The sequence below is a fragment of the Halichoeres trimaculatus genome, unplaced genomic scaffold (genome assembly GCF_033239565.1).
Source record: "Halichoeres trimaculatus isolate MK-OKI-2021-1 unplaced genomic scaffold, fHalTri1.1 fHalTri1_scaffold_21, whole genome shotgun sequence".
Lineage (NCBI taxonomy): Eukaryota > Metazoa > Chordata > Actinopteri > Labriformes > Labridae > Halichoeres > Halichoeres trimaculatus.
Genome location: NW_027437199.1, coordinates 10,762,219 through 10,783,229, shown reverse-complemented (window position 1 = coordinate 10,783,229; position 21,011 = coordinate 10,762,219). Strand labels below are relative to the sequence as shown.

Sequence of the window (21,011 nt, the reverse complement as noted above, 5' to 3'; positions counted from 1 at the left end):
ACGTACAGTTTGTCTTGACATACCTGATGAACTTGTTCTCAAAAACAGTTTTGAACCAACCAGTTTTCATTTACTTGTGCAGTATTACAAGATTTATTGTGGATGTTATTTCATCTAGGAACAATAACAGGACAAAACATAGCAAATAAATCAAAGGTGAGTCCTCTTATTGTTGGTTGTTAGTGTCTACATTCTTACCCTGAGCTAAAAAGGAGGACTGTAGAGGACGGTGTCTTTTTTTTATTTTGACATCAATGTGCTGGACTCTTTTGGTGAGTATTACATCATTGCAGCCCTGCCCACTCATATCCATGCATGGATAATGAGGATGGAAACTGAAAGGCTGCCTATCCTCTGCAGACACTAAATACAAAACCTTTTCTAAAACACAACTTAGAAATGCCATGTCAAAGTGAATAACTTAGAAAATATATCAATGTAAAGAACCTTTAAACACCAACAAAAAAAAAATCTTCAACCTTCTAAAGTGCTTTGTTTGTCGATGTAAGAATGCGAAATCACTTACTGCTTTATTTGCCGACAAAACTATTGCTTTTTCAGAAAAATAGAACACATAAAAAGGGATAAATGTTGTGAAATGTGCCTTTTGTTGAGACGTCATCATTTTTGTCTTTTCTTGAATCGTATTCAAAAGATTCAGACCAGATTAATCCTCAGAAATACAACGGAATTACGATATTAAATTGAAGAGATTAATTCACGATCAATGGCATGTACCATGTGTATATGTTTTTTAACTCATGGCACCACGAACCCATGATCCAAATTTCAATAGTTGCATTATTCTTTTGGCCAATCAGAACGTTTCTTTCAACAGCTTCTGACCAATCAGAGCTCGTCTCATCGTGAAGTCACTTCCACTCCGGGTTACTCCGTACACAGCAGCATCTTGGTGTGGATTCACCCTCAACACAGACACCTTCATGACATTGTTTTTCTCCCTGGAAAAGGAACCAAGAATAACAGTGGCAAGCAATTTAATTTTAATTCTTTGTTCCACAGTCGTCCTTCTTAACACACGCTTTAGCGCTTTATCCAGTGTGTTGTCACTTCCAGTGTAACCCGGTAAGAGGCGCTGGTTAGCCGCTCAGCTCACTCCAAACCTCCCTTGGTTTCTATCCCATTTATCCCCCTCTCTTTCCTTGTTAGCTCTCTGACTTTACCCCGCGGACCGTTCCTCTTACCCCGTCATAGAAACGCAGACATGCCGGAGTACCTGGACGACCCATCTGTGCTAACCAAAGACAAGCTGAAGAATGAGCTACTGGCCCACAACGTGGAGCTGCCGAGCGGGAACCCGACCAAAGACGTGCTGGTTCAGTTATATCTGGATAACATAACCGGGCAGAACCAGCATGACACCGCAGCCTTCTCCAGCGACGAGGAGCTGCCTCCAGTTGTGGTCACCAGCAGGAGTCGGTCCTCTGGAAGAGTGAGTTTGCTTATTTTATTCTGGATTCATTTAAGTTTTTACAAATTAATGGACTTTATTGTAAGTGGTGCTAGATTTGTCTGCAATTTCCATTTTCAGACACCCAAATGTGTGCAAAGAGCAGAGGATTCCACAAAACTCTGTATATATGTTCATTTGTGTGCATCACCAAAAAATGTAGGGCCTTAACAAGTGTATATGGTTTTAAATATTTGAAAAAAAAGTGACTGAACAATTTGAAAAGTCTTTGTTATAAAAGAAATGGTAGTATATGTAATGTAAGACATTAATTGGCCTGCAAAGTAGTTGCTAAATATCAAAAACTTAATTAACCACTGTGCAAATCTCAACTTATCAATGAATTAACTTTTCTTAATACCTGCAAACTCCTAAGTGTCCACGCCCAAATCTTTATGTTGATTGATTCCCTTCCCAGAGACCCTTCCTCTCTCCTTGAAGCCCCTCAGATAGTCCCTTGACTCCTACTCAACCAAAGCTGCATGGATAAATCTGTGATGCATAATTTTGCTTTCACTTCCCCTTTTAGAGTTTCCCTTTTTAAACCATTTTCATGCTGAACAAGTGATTTCAACGTTGTTTGAAGCAACAGACTGCTTCTGACGTCTGCATTGATTCAAACAGGTTGTTGCTATCAGCTGCTGTTATCTACAGTACACTCCGGGTGTGGTGTCTCCTCCTCAACATGTCTCACTCAGTCTTTGACATGATAATTCAATCAGGGCTGCAGACCAATGGAGGCTCTGTTTGACCTGCTCTGCCTAGGTACAGAAACCGTCAGAATGGAGATAAGACGCTGATAGGTGTGTTTGTTTGGGGTAAGTCAGCTCCTCCCGCGCAGAACTCAAAACAGCCTCTGAATGCCATACCTGAGAGGTATGAAACGGGAGCAGATCAAACGAGACTCATAGTCCTGCTGACTTAATGAACTAAACCCAGAGGCTAAAACTGTCACATTTTTAGTCTTCACTTTGGATCAAAACATAAACACTCACTTGTTTGATTCTTTTACAATAGTGGATGAGGTATGCAAATGTAAATAGTTTTTGATTTTGGAAGGCATTTCCAACCCCCCACTGCTTCATGGCGTGCAGGATGTCCCAACCCCCACTTTGGGAACCACAGTTTCAGAACATATATGATTCCTGCTACCAGCCTCTCAATTGTTGCAAGTCTGGATTTCACTATCATAATTTTCTAAATCAATTGATCAATAATTTGTGCCATCAGCAGCAGAACATTTCACTGAGTTACAGTTCGATGGATCCATTCCTCCTCTCTAATCTCACAGTAGTTGGTAACGGGCCACTCTGTGAGAAACTGGCTCTGTATCTGGACTCAAACAGGTGTGCAGCAGGTTATGTCTGGTCTCGACTTGTTTTCTGGGGCGTGTTTTTGGTTTGTAGTAGAGGCGGTTTTTACAATGACTGAATTAAGGGTGTGAGTAAAACAAAGGCAGTGAGTGAAAAATGACAAGTCAAACACGTGGGAGGAGACTGTCTCATTCATTCTCTGGAGCAAACACTGTGCAGGTGTTCCACTACATTTCTCCCTCACAAACAAACACATCTCCTCTGACGCTCTTTAGTTGTACATTTAAATTAGATCTCCAAGGCTCAGTTGGACGACAGCCTACGGTTAAGAGCAGCAAATTTCCAAATGATCGGTGCTGACAGGTCTGTGGGCGATCAGTGGGAAAGAGTCTTTAGGGTTTCATCTGTGTATGCAAATCTCCAAATGAATTTGACTGTTACATTCACTATTTATCTCCTAATGTCAGATGCAGAACAATGAAATTCTTTACAAGATTGACTAAAATGGGTATTAGATTAAATGTTCAAAAGCAAAACATTTTGAAAATGAAAAAAATATAGAAAATTCTGCCTATTTCATTTTATTTCCGTTGTGTACAGTTTTACGATCCTTCAGCATCTGGCAGGACAAGCTTTTGGACAAACCCTCCCAGCGGAAGAGGAATCATATGTAAACATTGTTACATGTCACTACTAGGCTATAATAGGCTGGTTTTTCATGTTTACTGCTATTAAACAAGGACTGCGTTTGTTTTGTTCTGGACAAAGTCATGTGACATGTCGTGATCCAGTGAGGATGTGATGTCAGCTTTTCTGAAACAAACTCTAAATCCTCTCCCTGCGCTGCACACTTTCACTCTGTTTGCACATTTGTGTCATCCTAAACCTCCATCAGCAAGTTCCCACTTATATATTCAACCACAAAGAGGTTTGTATAACACTAAAGATCAGTCTAGATCAAGTCCAATTTAATTTCTATTGAGGAAATGAAACACTTTTCATTTGACAGCTTCGAGTTGTGGAAGCTGAAGTTTAATAAATAAATCAGAGAAATCAGAAGTACATAAATTAAACAGTGATAGGAGTAGGAGAAAGTACAAACAGAAAAAAGAATATATACTAGTTAAATAAAATTACAATAGAAAAAGTAAGAGGTGCAGAATGATTGGAATAAGCTATGTGCCAAATCCTTAATTTCTGTTGATCCCGGTGCAAACCCTGATGGTGATATCATGGTCAAACAAGAAGTTTCTTTTTGCTTCAAAATAAAAAACTCACATTATTTTATATGATAAAGATCATTTTTAATCTATATATAGCGCACAGAATTTAAAGGGGAAGGAGGGAAAATAATGTCGTTAAACGCCCTATTCTTAAGGTTAATGGTTAACTTTATAAATAATAGTCTTAAACAGACTGCACTTTTTTCTTCCTTCGTTATCCTCCTACAACTCAAAGCACAGCAACCACAGGAGAAAGTTGATCTTCATGTATGTCAATCCAACCTTTCCAAGCAGTGGAGGACTTGCTCTTGCTGCTTATTCGTGGCACGTTTTGTATTCATATTTCTGGCAAAGTAAAGGGCATCTTCTTGAGGTAAGTAACTGTGCATTCAAACTTTGAAGATGAAGTAATGCACATGCTTGCACATTGCAGAAAAGGCCGAGAAAAAGAACTTTATCACATTTGTTCCATCATCGCATGTAAATCTTTTTTGAAGGTTGTAGTAAAACTGTCCTTACTTGGGCTTTATTACAATTTTTTTTTACCACACTCTTTTTTAATAACTTTTAGCTTTGAATTTAGAGGCAAAAATCTGTATATACAGATGAAATGAAAAATATATTTAACATTAAAATAGATAAATAATATAGATTAGTAAAAAGCTAACAAAATAAAATGAAGAAAACCAGATAATTTATTTTTAAGAATAAAAATAATGAAAATAAAGATATGTAAATAAAGTGCGAATATATGATTAAAAAAATAAAAAGTTAACAGAAAGTTAAAAGAACGTTAAAAAACAAAAATATATACATACATACACACGAGTTTATTGAAATTTAAAGGGATTTTAAAGACATATTAGCCAATGTTTAGCCACAGACACATTACACTGCAATAACTGAAATCTTATCAAATGTTTTTGTCTTATTTTCAGTAGAAAATTCCTTTTTAGACTCAATATGAGCCAAATTCACATGACCAATCCAGAAAAATGTCTTGTTTAAAGTTATTTAAGGACAAAAATGAGGTCTGAATTGCTCATAACCAGTCCAAAAATCTGCCAATGGAACAAGAGAAAAGTTACTTGTATTAAGACATTGTTCTAGTCTCAAGGAAATTTTCAAGCAATATTTTCTTGTTCCATTGGCAATTTTTTTTTAACCGGTTACAAGCGATTCAAACCTCATTTTTGCACTCTGATAACTTGAAACAAGACATTTTTCTGGACTGATAAGTTGAAAGTGGCTCATATCGAGTATGATAAGATGATTTTTACTTAAAAAAAGACAAAAACACTTGATGAGATTTCAGTTTTTTGCAGTGTAGTGTCTTTGTTCTCTGATGAGCAGCTTGAGAAGTTGCATGTGAGAGATAAGGTCTGAACTAATCTTGCATGGAAGTTTCTGTTAGTTGTGCTTGTTAGAAAGCTAATCTATCAGACCTGATGAGTGTTTCCTGAACACCTCCAGAGCCCGCCAAAATACTCCAAAGAATGCAAACACAGAGAAGCTCCTGAATCTAAATCTCATCACTTGCCTCTAAATTTTGAATTGGGAATACTTCACAGATTCAGTATCTCGTCAACAATCTTGATAAGATTTCTCATCTTTTCTACTTTGTGGTTTTCTCCTCCAGCCGTGCTGTGCCCACTGCAGCTCAGCGGTCTGTTATCTTTCTGGGTTTGGTCTTTTCATTGAGGAAATAGTTTTCTCAGGAAGAGGAATGTGTGCGCAGACCGTCTGCCACCACATCTGCATGTGTGTGTCGTGAAAAGTGGAGGTTGTAGAAAGATGGGGCCTGTGTGTTATTAGTTTGTCTTTGTCTTTCTGCAGTACATCATTGTTGCGGTTATTTGTCAAGAAACCTGATGATAACGTGTGATTACGAGCTGCAGGTATGCCGTGCAGGTGGGGGCGGGGAAGGGGGATGTGGCTGGAAAATTCATTCCTGACATTTTTTAGATACAACTCTGCAGTCAAAGCGGCTTTGAGGCGTTCTGAAAGACTCGCATTCTTCTCTTCGTGCTTAAAGTTTCTCCTCTGTTTTCAAATAAGATTAAGAAGATTTAGCCGTAACGTTTGAGGAATGTGTGGCACAGAAATGCAAACCGTTGTGGTTTACTTTAGCGGCGTAAACATGCGGCTAACCACGCTCACTCCATTGTTATTGAGCCATGCAGCGAGTTGCATCATGCAGCCACAGGCCCTGGCATGCAGCTCCCAACATGCAGCTGGGGTTTGGAGCTGCAGAGGAAAGTCTGATAGTGTTTGTAGCGAGTGAGTTGTACTCCAGAGAGCTCTGGCTGTGAGCTCAGGCCTCAGTTATGCCTTTAAAGGCCAGGGTGTGGTCTGCACGGTCCCCTCCTCCTCCTCTTGTCCCGCTCAGACTGCTGCTCTACTGAAACAGTCCCTGGCTGTGTTCCAGACCGAGCCCTTCTGAGGGCCCACAGAGAGCCAGACGCAGAGTAAGACGGAAACTGTGTCTGTGTGTGTGCGTGTATCACAGTTATTACATGCTGTGAAGCGTGGTAGAAGTTCTCCACGGAGGTTCCAGCATATCATTTTGCATTCCGCACATTTTCTGGCACAGCGAGACGCCAAAGACAAAGGTGCATTGAAGCCACTTTGAGAGGGGAGTTTGTATCTTAAGTATTTTTTTTTAGGGGAATTTAGTCCAATAGCTATGGTCTGTTATGTGGTTTTCAGTTTTGCTGCATAATGTTACAACTTTTACATTTAACGTTAAGGATATTCAGCCAAAGAAAGCATTTGCCATACCCATTTTATTATAAAACATTGTTCAGCCCTCGCCTGCGTGTGTTTACGTTGAGGGCGGGAGGTCAGCTTTGAATATTTGCTGCGTAGAGTATTCAGCTCGAAACGCCAAGATATACCCCAGAGGAAATCTCTGGAATGACTTCTTTAATTCTTTTCTGCAGCATAAAGGCACATTTAACTTAGATGCTACATCTGTGTTTTTGCTAAATATTTCCAGCACGCGCACTTTATTGGCTCAGAGGCAGAGCCACAGAGCTTCATTTCAGCCGCGGCTGGCTTCAAACGTGCTGTAATTTCCTGCTGGCTGGTGTGCTTTAGCCCTGAACTTTGTTTACTATCACGCAGCGCCTGAAGGTTACATCTGCTCAGTCCCCGCGTTTTCCTCCTCCTTTTTTTTCCCTCAGCTTCTCTTCAACGTAAGAAACTCCTTGAGTAAAAACCTGTCCCCCCAAATCATGTGTGCTAGACCGAGTGCACGTTTCACATTCCTGTGTAAAAATCATGCATGAAATGTAAGCCACTGGTGAATTTTTCACACTTATTTTTAAACAGGCAGCCAGTTAAGATAAGTTCATCCAAAGCCAGATGGTGTGGGAGTGGAAACCAGGAAAACTGGTTTCTGTAACAGTCCTGAAGCTCAACAAACTGCTTTTCTTGGAGGGAAAATGACTTTTGCAGACAGTAGGCAAAAGTTCTTAGAACTACACACTAAGTGAACATGTTGCATGCTAGGAGAGAGTCAATGTGACCTCAGGTTTTGATAATAGCAGCAGCTAAGTTGTTGACTTTTTCTCCTGATTCCCAAAGGGAGGAAGAGAACCAAGCATGTGCTTTTTTATTCATTTTCCAGGGCTTCTTTGCAATGTTGAAGTAATCTCACTTTTAGACTTTTTTTAATCCACAGTTCAAGATAAGATCATCAGCGCCAAAATTGGTTATTTCTAAATGCGATTTCTCCGTATCTGTGGTCAAGTCCAGCACAAATTCATTCACAGAACATAAGCCAAAAGTTTAGCAGAGAGAAGCAAGATCTGGATTTTTTTTTTTCTGGAGTCGTGGGACTGGCATAAAGAAGAAAGCTAAACAGGAGAGTGATAGAGCACAAGCTAAAACATAGATTAAACTGTTTGTGATAATGTTCATTCCAACCCACATGCAGCAGTTATTATGCAGTGGTCTTTTCAAACTTGAGTCTGTCAACAAAACAAAGAGTTGAGGCTGATTTATGCTGGACGCATCTGTGGGGTCCATGGGCTTCGTGGGGACGAATGACATCATTTTCACACCTACGCCCCCTGGCGCAGTCCCTTTCACGCAGAAAATTACCGTGCCGCGCACACTCAAAAATTTTTAACCTGCCAGACGGAGACCCGCGGACAAGATGGTGGAAGAACGTGATCTCCCAGTGGTCAAAGTGTAGAAACACATGCATCTGTATGACTCTTCACACAGAGATTGCCATGATAACCGTGTGGTAAATAATTCATGGAGTGAAATAGCAGCCACTCTCAGCAGAGAAAAGAAACCGGTTAAAAGAACTTGGTAAAAATCTCTGGGACAGGTATGTTATGTTCCTGGGAGGATAGAGCCTTTTCAGTTGCCACCCCCTCCCTTTGGAACTCACTCCCACAAGACACCCGTGATTCCATTGACCTCACCACCTTCAAAATCAGATTAAAAACACACCTCTTCCGCACTACTTTCAACCAATAATCCTAAGTCCCTTTTCAATGCACTATGTTTTTACCTTGTACTGTAACCTTTTGCTTTTATCTGTTTTCTATTGTTCACGTATTTTTTTACCTGCACTTTTAACTTTTTATGTAAAGCGACTTTGAGTTTTTTGAAAAGCGCTCTATAAATAAAATGTATTATTATTATTATTATTCATAGACTGTATATAGAGTGGATAGCGTGGCTCCGCCATTTATCATTGTACGGATTTGAAACCAAAATACTCCCATCACAGGCGCCACCATTGAAGTAAGTTGTGCAGCCAGAGTCTGCTCAGTAGAGACTATGAGAGATTCTGGGAGAATCTGAGTGGAGCTGGGTGACAAAAATAATGTATATTTTTTTTCTTTCGAGAGCCTAATCACTTCTTGACTCTACCCCTGACATATATTACAATCCCCAGAAAAAAATATGCGACACTGCATCTGTCAATCATTCTTAAACGTTACATAAAACCTCGTTTTTAACATTGTATAACTATTGAAAACGAAACTTTCCAGAAAAAAGAGGACTTGAATACAAGGCAGCCAAATGATATCTTCAAATCACCACAGCACGTGAGAAACATTTCTAGGAGGTGTATTATTTTTTAAAGTTTGACCACAGCCCATCTGGAATGACTGGAAAGCCTGATTTTTTTAACCTATACTGCAGCCAGCCACCAGGGGGAGCAGTTTTTGTGGAGACCTCACTTCAAGCTGAGCAAGATGACGTCCATTTTTTTTACAGGCTATGGTCATGCTGTAAACAAAGGCAAACTTCTTCAACTCTCGTTTAGTACTCTGATAGACGTCCATTTGTGATACACTGCCCCCTGCAGTTTGCGAATGGACACCAACAAAGCATAAAAGCCCCATGAGTTCTCTCGTGCGGATCTTGTACGTCTAATTTCAGCACGTCACATTCACTAACGTTGTAAGTTACGGACATGTCTCACAGCAGCTGCAGCATTTGTAAACAACTCTAATTATAGCCTGTTACTAAACTATGGTACAAATGGAGTTTACAAAGTTTGCTTGTTGTCATGTTTCAACCAGTAGTGCTATGTAACTATCAATAAATTTAACATCTTGTTGCTTTGAATCCTGCAGAACGTTGTCTTGATCAAAGAAGAGAAGTGTTTACAAAAAATGATCTGCTCTTTATTCATTCGCTTCAAAAAATGCTCAACTTTGCAACAGTGTTATCCTCACAATAGTAAGTTAAGGTGCTCGTGCATTTGTTAATACAATCGGCGGGCAGCCGTCATAGTGAATTTTATGAAAGATCATTGTACAGTATTAAAGATAAAAAGTGTTTATTGTCAATAGAGTCTTGTGCTTTAAGTCTCTTCATTTGAAAGACTTTAAAAGAGGTCTTGACGGAAAATCAGCTGTTTTAAAAAGCTTTATAAAAGAAATAATATTGCTCTGAATTTTGTGTTAACCAAGCCAGTTCGATCTTTGATGCCCTGCATTTCACCAAACAGGCAATGAACAAACAGCTCTCTACTGCACACAAGTCTGTCCTCCGTCTGCATCGTTTAATTTCATTACTGGCCTATTACATTTCCTCTTGGCAGAAATAACTCCATCTGTCTCTGGGGAGTTTATTTATACAGTAAAATGCAGGTCATTATTTCAATACTAACTGTGTTTTACATTATTCACAGAAAGCTGTGAGGAAGACAGACAAAGTTCCAGCTGCAGAGCCGGATATAACCGAGCTGACGGACGAGGGTCTGAAGGACGAGCTGCTGAAGCACGGAGTGAACGCCGGGCCAATAGTTGGTGAGTTTCCATGTTTTCAGCAGGGCCATGTTCGAGGTAACACACTGAATCTTCACTCACAGCGGCACAGTGTGTTTGTGTTACACACTCCACACAGGTGCTGGAATTCACACGTGCAGGCTAATAGTTTGACTCAGTCTGTGAGAGGTTTTTCTGGAATGTGTCGCTCAATTAGGCTTTGTTCATTCTGCAGCCAAATCAGATCAGTTTCTCCTGAAGTTTAAGACGCACTGACACCCAGTTATTTGTAAGTGATCGGATCAGATTTGGGTTTCCAGACGTGACTTTGAAAAACAGACGCCAGAGCATTCCCTGACTTCTGCACCTCAGTAAGCAGACTATGCTGTAATCTGTTTGACAAATAAGCACTGGCCTCTCTAATTATTCTACAATGAAGTTCCTATTTCTTACTTTTATAAGTCAGGGTGTCATGTTTGAGGAGTACAACTGAGAGGGAGCAGTTATACAGTTCTCCAGTGATCCCAAGAGAGTAGGAGGGAGAAACTGAGCTTCAATTTGTGTTCATGAAAGACGTTAAAAAAGCCAGACTGAGTAGAGCTGGGAAGAAGAAAGGTGGGTAGGACTTTTTATGCTTTAATTAAGAGCGTGAAGCCTGGTTTAAATGTTCAGCATGAAAGATGAGGCCACCTTTCCTGATCCTGTTGGCACAGAAAGCCCAAAGTCTGTTGACTTGTCACCAAACATGCTGACAAAATCTTGCCTCTCATTTATTTTTTAACCAAGATTCTTTACATTTCAACTTTTTTCTCAATGTTACTCTTTGTTTAACATTCTATTTTGACATTTGCTCTTTCTTATTGATCGCAGTGATACAACTTCATTATTAATCCAAGTTTCACTTAATTTTTAATAGAAAAAATTTATTCTTAGAGAGTCCAAATCACTCTTTTCATAAAGTCATGAAAAGCAGGAACGAATCACTTTGAGGTATAAGAATCTCTCTGACATTTTTAACCAGTGCCTGCATGTAATACACTACCCCAGCCAGGTGGTGGCCTTAGCATTTCTGAAGCTGAAAACTAACCACATTGAATAAAAAAAGGAAAAGTATTAAAATATTTGCTCCAAATTTAAAGCCTGTGTCAAGGAGCTGCCTGTCCCAGTTAAAGGTGAGACATGTTGTGGACTAGAGTTAATAAAGAACTAGGTCGTTAATTTCAGTTTATAGTAGACATAAAAGAGAGAACAGTAATGATTAACTGTGAGGTTTGTAAAATGTGATCCAGAGGTTGAGCCATTAGCTACTGTTTGCAGAGTGTATATTTTGCTTTCTTCCTCGATTTCATGTTTGTTTATCAAAAAGACATTTGAAAATTCTATTTTAAATGGCTGGACTTGCCGTACTGAGATGCATTCATAGAAATCTACTTCTGAAGTTTGAATCAGTTTTACCGAAGCTGTTTCCATTCAGACTTTCTAAAATCAGTCTGGATACAATATGGATAAACTGCCAACCACACGTCAAATAGACCGAAAACTTGGTGGGAGTGTAACTGGCTGCCCTTTTTGTAACGTCGTTAGTATATTATTTTTGATTGTGTTTTCCGTCATGGAGTTCTTTTTTTTTGTTTCCGACCGGAAGCTGTGCTGTCGGGGAAGTACTTAAGCGACGCACTCCTGTGTTGTCGTTTGAGCTTCTTCCTTGGAACAGCACAGCATGGTATGTCACAGTGTCTTTCGTTTGCTTTCATTCATTCATTCATTCATTCGTTCGTTCGTTCGTTCGTTCTTTAAAGTTTGGCGGGTTGTTTATTATTTGTTTTCCTTTGGTAGCATGTTTACGCTCCCACCAGAGAAATCCAGGTTGCCTCAGAGTTATTAGCCCCCCTGGTCGGCAGAGTGAGGTACGTGGGTTGTTTTGTTTTGTATTGTAATACGGTCGATAATGTTGTGATGCGAGTAATGCAAAGTGCATTTTAACTGTGTCTGTATTTCTAACAGACGGTGTGTGTGTGTGTGTTTCAAGTAAATGAATTGTGTAACAAAGTATTTATATTTTGTAAACGAGCGATTTTAAGGTTGTAATGAACGTCTCTTGTATTTATCCAGTTTCACGGTGCCAATAAATAAAGGAAACTGCACCTGTCGAATTCGTCTGCTTGTTTGAGTGGCCGGGGGCCAGCTACAACTCTGTCAAACTGTCCAACTCTCCCACTTTGTTTCTCTTAAGTCACCACACCACACAGCTGTCAGCCGTCGCCCAGCCTGTGTGCACGTTTTCTATGAAGTGTGCTCGTGGCTGTGACTGAACAGCTGTAGTGAACACACTGACTCAGACCTGCAGCTGCTGCTCATGTGCTGCTTAAGTGGCACAGCTGTGCAGGAGAGATGTAACAAAACACAGGACTCGTGTCTCATTGTTAAGACATTGTTAAGTTCTGATAGCCAAAATGAACATCTTTCGATTTCTTTCGATTTCTTAATTGGACAAAAAAACACAAAATCTTGATGTTTTGGAAGCTGAGTCATATAAATGTGTCTGTTTTGGTGATGCTCTGTGACACTTATCCACGTACTCACTTTCAGAGACACTGGCACAGAGAGTTATTTTGTGCAGCTGTTTAATCGTCTCTCGTCTTCACAGCTACTACCCGTAAAGTGTATGAGAAGAAGCTGCAGAAAATCCTGGACAATGGACCGACACAGGTGACACAGGTGGTTGTAACAGAGACGCAGACACAAATCGACCTCAACGGGAACTCTGAATCCGACCCGTACAGCGACAAAGAGGATGGTATGGCCAGCTTTGATTTTAAGCCTCAATCCATCAGAAATATAAACAGTTGTATCTGCTTTGTTAGAGAAACAGAAGCTAGCCTGGGGGGGGAGACAGTGAAAGAATTAACATGAGCTTAACTCAGCATTTACTGTGATTTTTCAGAAGTGCTACCAGAGCCAGAGCCTGAACCTCAAACTCATATTGAACCAGAACCAGAACCAGTTCCAGTTGTGGAGAGACCGCTGAGGAGCCGAGGGAAGACGCCTGTCACCACCCGCTCCTCTAGCAGCAAACACAAAGTGGTAAGAAACACCTCATCTTTTTTCTTTGATTCAAAGCTGTAGTCGCCCTTGAGCTGAAGAGGTGTGTTGATACAGCTCTGCATGTGTCGCTGCAGTGAAGCTGTTTTCTCTGGTGTCCATAAAAGCAGCAGCTTGGATGTTTAAAACCTCTGATTTCAGAGCTGTGCAACTGTAAACCTGAATGATAGGGAAGCTGTAGATTTCCTGGGTAAATTACAGGTCTAAAGCAGGTTGTAATGTGTCCATTCTGACAGAGCTGCAGTTTGCAGCCTTCAACAGTAGCCTGGGCTGAGACCTACTGGTGAAATGGTTAAAATGTTTAATTAACATATTTGGTCTCTAAAGTGTCTTTAGCCTAAATAAACTTCTGCAAATTTTTGCTTGTGTATAAACCTCTGAAAAAAGCACCAAGCTGTTGCTTAGTGGTTGTTTTCGTGCCTTCAATCTGAGACTTCCACTGTTTGTAAACTGTTACGGCTTCACCACAGAAAAACAGCAATTTTTACCTAAATGATATTAAATGACTCTCAGCTTCGTGGAGTGACTGAGTGATTTAAGACATCAGAAAGTGGACAAATATACAGTATATGGATGGAGTTTGAACACATAGTCACTTGATGCTTATGACCACATTAACTGTGGACCTTTACAGACCGTTTAACACAAAACAAAAACGTGTCAATAAACCAGAAAGCCTCCCAAGCCAAGGATGAGAGCACAGACTGCCAAGTATGAGACCTGGGTCAATTTAAACAATCCAGAAAACTACACCCAGACAGTGAAATGCACCAGATGTATCAGAATAATAGAGATTTGTATTTTAGGATTGCTGATTATACAGTAGTTTAACTTGAACATATTGAGTTGAGTCCTGGTGTTGTATTTGGTCATAACCAAACCAACTTTTTCATTAAATACACAAAGTAAAAACTGAATTTAGTATATCTGCAGTTAATATTACTTCTTAGTGGTTGAATCTGGTTAACTGAGGTTTGGATACAGAAAACACATTTCATAAATGCAGCCACCAATGTAACTGGTGTTTCAGTGTAAAGTGTGTAGGGATGGGTACCTTTCGCATTTGAAATGATATGGTACCGATGCCAGGTACCTGGCAATTGGTATCGGTACTCAACGGTACCAATTTTCAGTACTTTTTTATGTTTATATGGTAAAAAATATATAATTTTTTTTTAAATAATAAAGTCTATTTTTTTTATTTAACATATTTATTTATGAGTTTACAAACGTGCAATGCTGTGCTCATGTCCAGCATGGAAAATCTCCTACTCTTCCACTCACAGTCACAAGGATGCATTCATGTACCTAAACATGGTACCTTTCGATTTTGCGTGAATCGTTACCTATAAAAGTACCTAATTCAGTACCCATCCCTTAAAGTGTGACCCTGTTTACTGGTTACTATCAGCAAATAATCACTTTCATGTTCGGCTGAAGGTCACCAAACAGCATGGTCACACTTTTCTCCAAAACACTGGTTTATCTGGAACAGTGGCTATGCTGTCAGAGCTCGATAGAAGTTTACTCCGGGGAACAGAATCATTTTTGCTAACTGGCCACCGAACTGACTGACATTTTTATACTGTTTACAGTTTTAATTTAGTTTTTAAAGAACGCTAACTTATCTGAATGAATGGAACTGGTTTTAGTACAGTAAAGAAAATTAATGCCACATTAAATTTGTATTCATCATATAACAGCCTCTGAAATGCATGGTTAGTTCAGGTTCGTAATATCATGAAAGGATCCTGGGTTTCCTGAAACTATAAAGTGTCAGTAGAGCATGTGTGAAAACGGGCTAGTGACAGAGCAGACAAAGCGATTGGATCATCGAGTAAACAGAGCTGGATGTTTGTCAGGAAGAGCATAATGATAATAAACAGGTCAGCCAAAGGTGATCAAAAGCAGCAGACAAAAAATGCAGCACATTCCCGTTTCCGCTGCAGACAGGAAAGTCAATAAGTGAACGAAAACATAAACCCCACCAGCATCAAAGGGGCTGTGTTTGATTTGATTCCTCGTGTGCTAAATGAAGTAAAGTACGAGCATGGAATTGACTTGAGAGCAAATATGGTCGATCATTTTAAACTCGCTTTGCATTAACTAAGGATGCAGTATCACATGAAGCTGCGTGTGTTTCAGATTATGAAATGCTGACGTATATAAAGAGGTAACCGTGCTCAGGTTGGAGTATGGTGAGTTTAGATTGGGGGATGGGGATTCCTGCACCGATAACTGGGCCTTGTGTGAGTGTGATTATGAAACTTTATCTTTTTTAAGTCCTAACTTCTGTTAATGTTGGATGTTTGATATGTTGAGAAATCTTCTTCCAGCTGCAAAAGCCTGAGATGAACTTGAGACACAGCAAAGAATGTCACTTCACTTCTAATGTCTGCATACGTTCTTGGAGTCTCTCTGCAGCGTGTCGTGCAGCAGGTGGGATGTGTCTCCCAGCAGCTGTTTTTGATTACTCAGTTTCCTCCAACGCTGGCACAGGAAGAGGTTTTTCATTTTCCTGGATTTGAGTTACACCCAGCTCATTGCGAGCGTGCAGGTTCAGAGTATCAGCGTTGATCGCCGCATGTCAGACTCAAAGCACATGATGTGGATTAGCTGCTTCGTACTGAGCTCCTTCCCACACTTTCCCTCTTGTCTCTTTTTCTCTCCTTTTCATTTTCTCTTCATTTCTGCTGTCCACATTCCCAGACATTTGTTTCTGTAATCATAAAACTCCCACACGGTCTCTTTTTTATTTTGTAAAGCAGTCTAAAGTCAGTGTTATAAGATCCTCTTTTTACATCCCCTGTTGGGGAATATGATCATGAACTCATCCCACATGTGATGTTTTGCTGCTGCTCTCTGGATGTGATTGCGAACAGCTCCTCCTGCTGGTCAGACTGTGAACAGTCACCTGTTGAGCCATTAGGGGCAGTGTTAAGAAAACTGGATCTCTGCCAACCATGATGTGATGTGAGGGAGGGGTTGGAGGTGTGTGTGTTTATGAGTGTTACCTTGCTTGCTTTCTGTGAATTTTCCAGCACACACAGTGGAGTTATTCTTTGTAAAGGTAGATGATGTAACTGCATAAACTCTATGTAAGTGCCTGTTATGTCATAGTTGTGGTGGCAACCAGCTGCATTTATCATTAGTTCTGTTTCCATGAAACTGTTTTTTTTTCCAAAATGGGCTCCATTGTTTCAGATGGTGATGATTGAAGAGGTCCCTCTGTCTGGGCTGGATATCTCTGTTTCACAGGGTTGTAGTTTTAGTGTAACTACGCCATATTTTGCCTAAATTTCAATTATTTTTTTAACATTATCATCCTTACAGTATTTTTTATAGTTCTGTATTTTTGATATGTCTTTCGGATACTTTTCTGTTTATTTTCAGTAGCTATCTGCCTTTTTCAATAAAGCAGCTCCACAGCAGACATCCCAAATAGAATTAAACATGAAAATGATAGAGATGAATCTTTGCACTTAAAATCTTTTAGATGTTCTTTGTGATTTTGTGTTTTCCTCATAGACTGTAGATTTTTCAAGTCAGTAAATACATCTTTTCTTGGTGTAAGACCGCATTTTCCATGAGCCCCATGACCTACAGACTTTAAGATGTGCCCCTGTCTGAAGAATGTTAATTAACAAATACAAATTTTTTTTAATTGTATTTCTTTAGGGATGCACCGATATGAAAATGTTGGCCAATAGTGATATCCAATATTGATATTGCTGTTATGGCCTAAAAAAAACAATCTGAGATGATGTGTTGAGGTAGTTCAGAGAGAAGAGTGTCGCGATTGTGAGAAAAGACGACCATGAAAATCAAAGGATGGAGCGCCCGAGATGAACATGATCAAAAAAAATTGTTTTGTCTGTTTTTTGGATTGAAAACAAAAAGAGAGACATAGAAGAAGAAAGTCCACTTTTCATAGATAGTCTTGGCGTTTACATAGTCATAGAAAACAATATTATTCGGGTCTTGGAAAAGATCATTTAAGATGCTCTGAAAATGGCCAGCAGCTAAGAAGTTAATATAGGCCCACTTTTACACATCAGCTGATGTTGATATGTTCAAAAAATTACCAACATCTGCCAATACCTATATTCATACCAATATATCATGCATCCCTAATTTTTTTTGCCTTTCTTTACTCATTTAGCAGTCATAGCTTTGTTGTTGCATTTCTCTGTCTGACACAGTAAGTTGACAGAAAACATACGCCTTGTGCTAATTTTATCTAACGTTATATAGTATCAGTCATGAGGATGAAACATTGTGTGTATCTTGAAACAAGAGGTTAACGTTTCTGTCTTTTCAAACATAACCCCCGGCGAAGATACTTTGAAGAACATCAGACTGAAGGTGAAGCCGTCCCTGAGGATAGTCTGATGTGTAGTGATACATGTGGTTGTAATACCAAGATGTGCTGCCACATTTGTTTTGTTTTACTACATCAAAGTTTCTGTGACTTAATTGTACCATGGAGCACATGTCCTGCTGCAGATTCAGTCCTCTGTCAGCATCCCTCATTATGAGTCCTGGAGCAGTTTCATAGAAGTTTCAAAATAAAGCTTTCTCTCTAATCCTCAATCTGAAGCATTAAACTTGAACTCTAAAACTGCGAGGTGCCAAAAATCTAATGGATCAGATTTCAGCAGCGATACAGACCTCATTAAGAGGATTGTTGTAGTAAATCCACTTTTTCTGCTTTGTCTATTGCAACCTGTAGGGTATGAGATTCAAAATGCAAAAAATATGTTTTAACCATTTCATAATTTGTGTCAGAGCTCTACTTGTATTCGATGTCAGCATCAAAATACACCAAAAAGTTCTGGAAAGGGTTCTCAGCAGATTGAGTAAGAGGTTGTGTGAATTTGACAAAAACTTGAAACCGGTCTTGTTTCAAAGTGTTTTTTTTGTTGCAAGGTAACTTTAAGACTATTCAAGTAATACAATTACAACACCATATTTAAAATTCAAATGTCTTTAAAATGTTAAATTACAAATTGGAAACAGTGATCAGGATCAAAATAATCCAGCTTGTATTTTGTGAAACCTGAAGAGTGTGCATGAAAAAAACAGAGACCACAACTGTCCTGGTGGAACATGAGAAGTTCAGCTCTCACAGACTTAATGGTCAAAGGTTGTTCTTGTGTGTGTGCAGCTGTTGAGGCTCTGTGTGACAGCTGAGCTGGCAGGTTAAACGTGACACACACATTGTCTGTGAGCAGGAAGAGCGAGCCCCCCTCGCAGACACCGTCCTGCAGAAATGGAAGCAGCAGATCATCACACGCTGCGTCCACTCTGTCCCGGGATGAGACGGTGAGACAGGCCGACTGTGCCAAGGGTCACTCTCACCTGGTGGTGAACATGGTGGTCAGCCTTTTGTTTGGACAGGTCACGTGGTTAGAGGTGTTGGGTTTCAAGCAGGGGGCCCTCTGCTGGTCGACACATGCACTTGCAGGAGGTTGAAGTGAGGCACTTGGTGGATGGATTCAAATGTGTTCACAGTAAGATCCTTAAATTCATGTTTTGTTTTTTGTTTTTTTGTCCATAGGTGGAGAAGATTGCAGCCAGTGAGCCGCCCCCAAAGGTGGAGGAGAGCGACATCCTGAAGGAGCTGCTCCCCAATGACATCAACTCTCCTACAAGAATCTTGTAAGTATATAAATGTTGTCTCTGTAATCAGTCATACTTTCACTTTTGTTTGTAGATATGGATCACAGATTTCCTGAGCCAATAGTGACATTTAACCCAGAAGTCTAACATGTTCAAACTAATGGTGGCTATTTGCATGGTGCTGTTATGAAACCCTGAGTTTGATTGCATTGCATCAGAAATGATTCAACCAAACCAAACAAGCACTTTGGAAACCGTTTGCATGTCTGGAGTTTAGGCAGTCTGACATTTGGTTTCCCAGAGCTACAACATGAAATCATTTCTGCATTTTTTTAACTGTTTCCAGCAAATTCAATCACTTTCTAATCCAACTTGCAGGGTCATGCTACTGAGTTTAGCTTTGTGTCTAAAAATAGCAATGCTCGACAAGGACAACAGCCAGGCTTTTTTATCTTTGTGCATCTTTCTTTACTTTAGAAACCAAACTGTGCCTTTCTGTTGCAGCGCCACCTGCAGACGACCCATCAAAGAAGCAGCCGGCCGGCCGATAAAATCAAGTGATCTGTGGAACAACGAAAACACCCTCTTCTATCCCAAAACCACCAAAACCAGCAGCTCCTCCTCCTTCTACACACAGAGCCACATCGTCAACAGAGTCAATAGCCTCCCCCTCTCCACCACCTCTACATCCACCTCCTCTTACACCTCCTCCTCCTCCTCTACCAAGCCTCTGTCTGCAGCGCCCCCTGCTGTTCAGACCAAAGCAGCTCCTAACAGGATGTCTCTGTGGAAAAAGTTGCTCCTGCTGGCTGTGGTGGCTGCCTTCGCCTTCCTGGTTTATCAGGCCATGGAGACCAACAGCAGCCCCCCATTCGACCCTAGTGCTGCAGAGGTGGCAAGTGGCAGCACAGCGTAGAGAGATCAGGAGGAGCTATTATTTTTTTCACCTGAAAGAGTGAATCTTCATTTAGCCGTTTGTTCCAGGGCCCTGTGAAATTACCTCTGACATCTTCGCCCTCCATACTTTGTCATTTGTTTTCCTTCATTTCTAAATCAGTGAATCCCTCAAAGAAACGGGACAGAACTGTTCAAGCAACACTTTGACCTTTTTTTGTTTGTGAACGGACAGAACCTCAAAAAAAACAGTAGCATTCACAGAAACGTGAACTCTCTTTATATCACCAGGTTATTTTTTTTATGCCACACTTGCATGGTGTGTGTGTTTTTGCTGAATGTGTGTGTGCCTTACTGTCTGTCACTCATTAACATACGATGATGGAGTTTGAACTCATATGATGTGTTTTTTTTTGTACTTTACTTGACCGTCTTTGTTAAAGAGACAGAGAGGCTCAATGTTATAAATCAAACCTTTTTAAAGTGCTACATGATATTTTCTTAATGTTTTCTTCTAATAAAGACGAAAGTCCCTGTGTATCCTACTTAATTATGTATTCACTGTTTCACACATTGAATATCCAGTCAATAAACTATATCGTTGTTACTGTGGCTTTAAGAGCATTTTATTTAAGTGGTAGTAAAATTTCAACCGCTTTAGTTGACTCCAGTTCTTACACAGTCTGGTCTGTCTAGGTTGGAGGAGTTTGACCATATCACACTTTTTAATCCTAGTAACTATAAATAATACATAACCTTGTCACTTTGCATCCTTCAAAAGTTGTCTTGGAGAAAGAAAAGTAGTTTTTGAAATCTTCACTCATTTGCTTCCAAAACAAATGCACGCCTTGGCAGTAGCCACGTCTGTTCGACAGTGGGTTAAAGTCCTCATAGGAAGTGGAGGCTTTATCCTGGAAATAATCGTTATTCATTTCGTATAGTCCTCATCAGTGCCTTCAAAGAATCTGGGTGTATTTATGGTGGCATAGTTGTTGGTTTTCAGTAAGCTGTAAATTTACCAAGCAATGCCTCACCTTAGAAAAAAAAGCAACCCAAATGTTGATATGTGAGGTTTAATGCTTAACGAGTGGGTGTTAATTGATTTGATCTTAGAATAAAATTGTAAACCTTTGTATTCCTCTCT

At 39.9% G+C, this 21,011-nt stretch overlaps 1 protein-coding gene across 2 annotated transcripts; it reads left to right on the top strand.

Annotated features, from left to right (window-relative positions):
* Nucleotides 1-856: 856 nt before the first annotated feature.
* tmpoa (thymopoietin a) lies at nucleotides 857-20,474 on the top strand. 2 transcript variants are annotated; one of them, XM_074698333.1, is made up of 7 exons: nucleotides 857-989; nucleotides 1,171-1,453; nucleotides 10,174-10,291; nucleotides 12,897-13,046; nucleotides 13,194-13,333; nucleotides 18,912-19,012; nucleotides 19,478-20,474. In XM_074698333.1, the coding sequence occupies exons 2-7, from the start codon at nucleotides 1,226-1,228 to the stop codon at nucleotides 19,887-19,889; spliced, it is 1,149 nt and encodes a 382-aa protein (XP_074554434.1). In that variant the 5' UTR covers nucleotides 857-989; nucleotides 1,171-1,225; the 3' UTR covers nucleotides 19,890-20,474. The 2 variants fall into 2 exon arrangements, with proteins under 2 accessions (XP_074554434.1, XP_074554435.1); XM_074698334.1 differs by having other exon boundaries at nucleotides 871-989; nucleotides 1,216-1,453.
* Nucleotides 20,475-21,011: the final 537 nt, after the last annotated feature.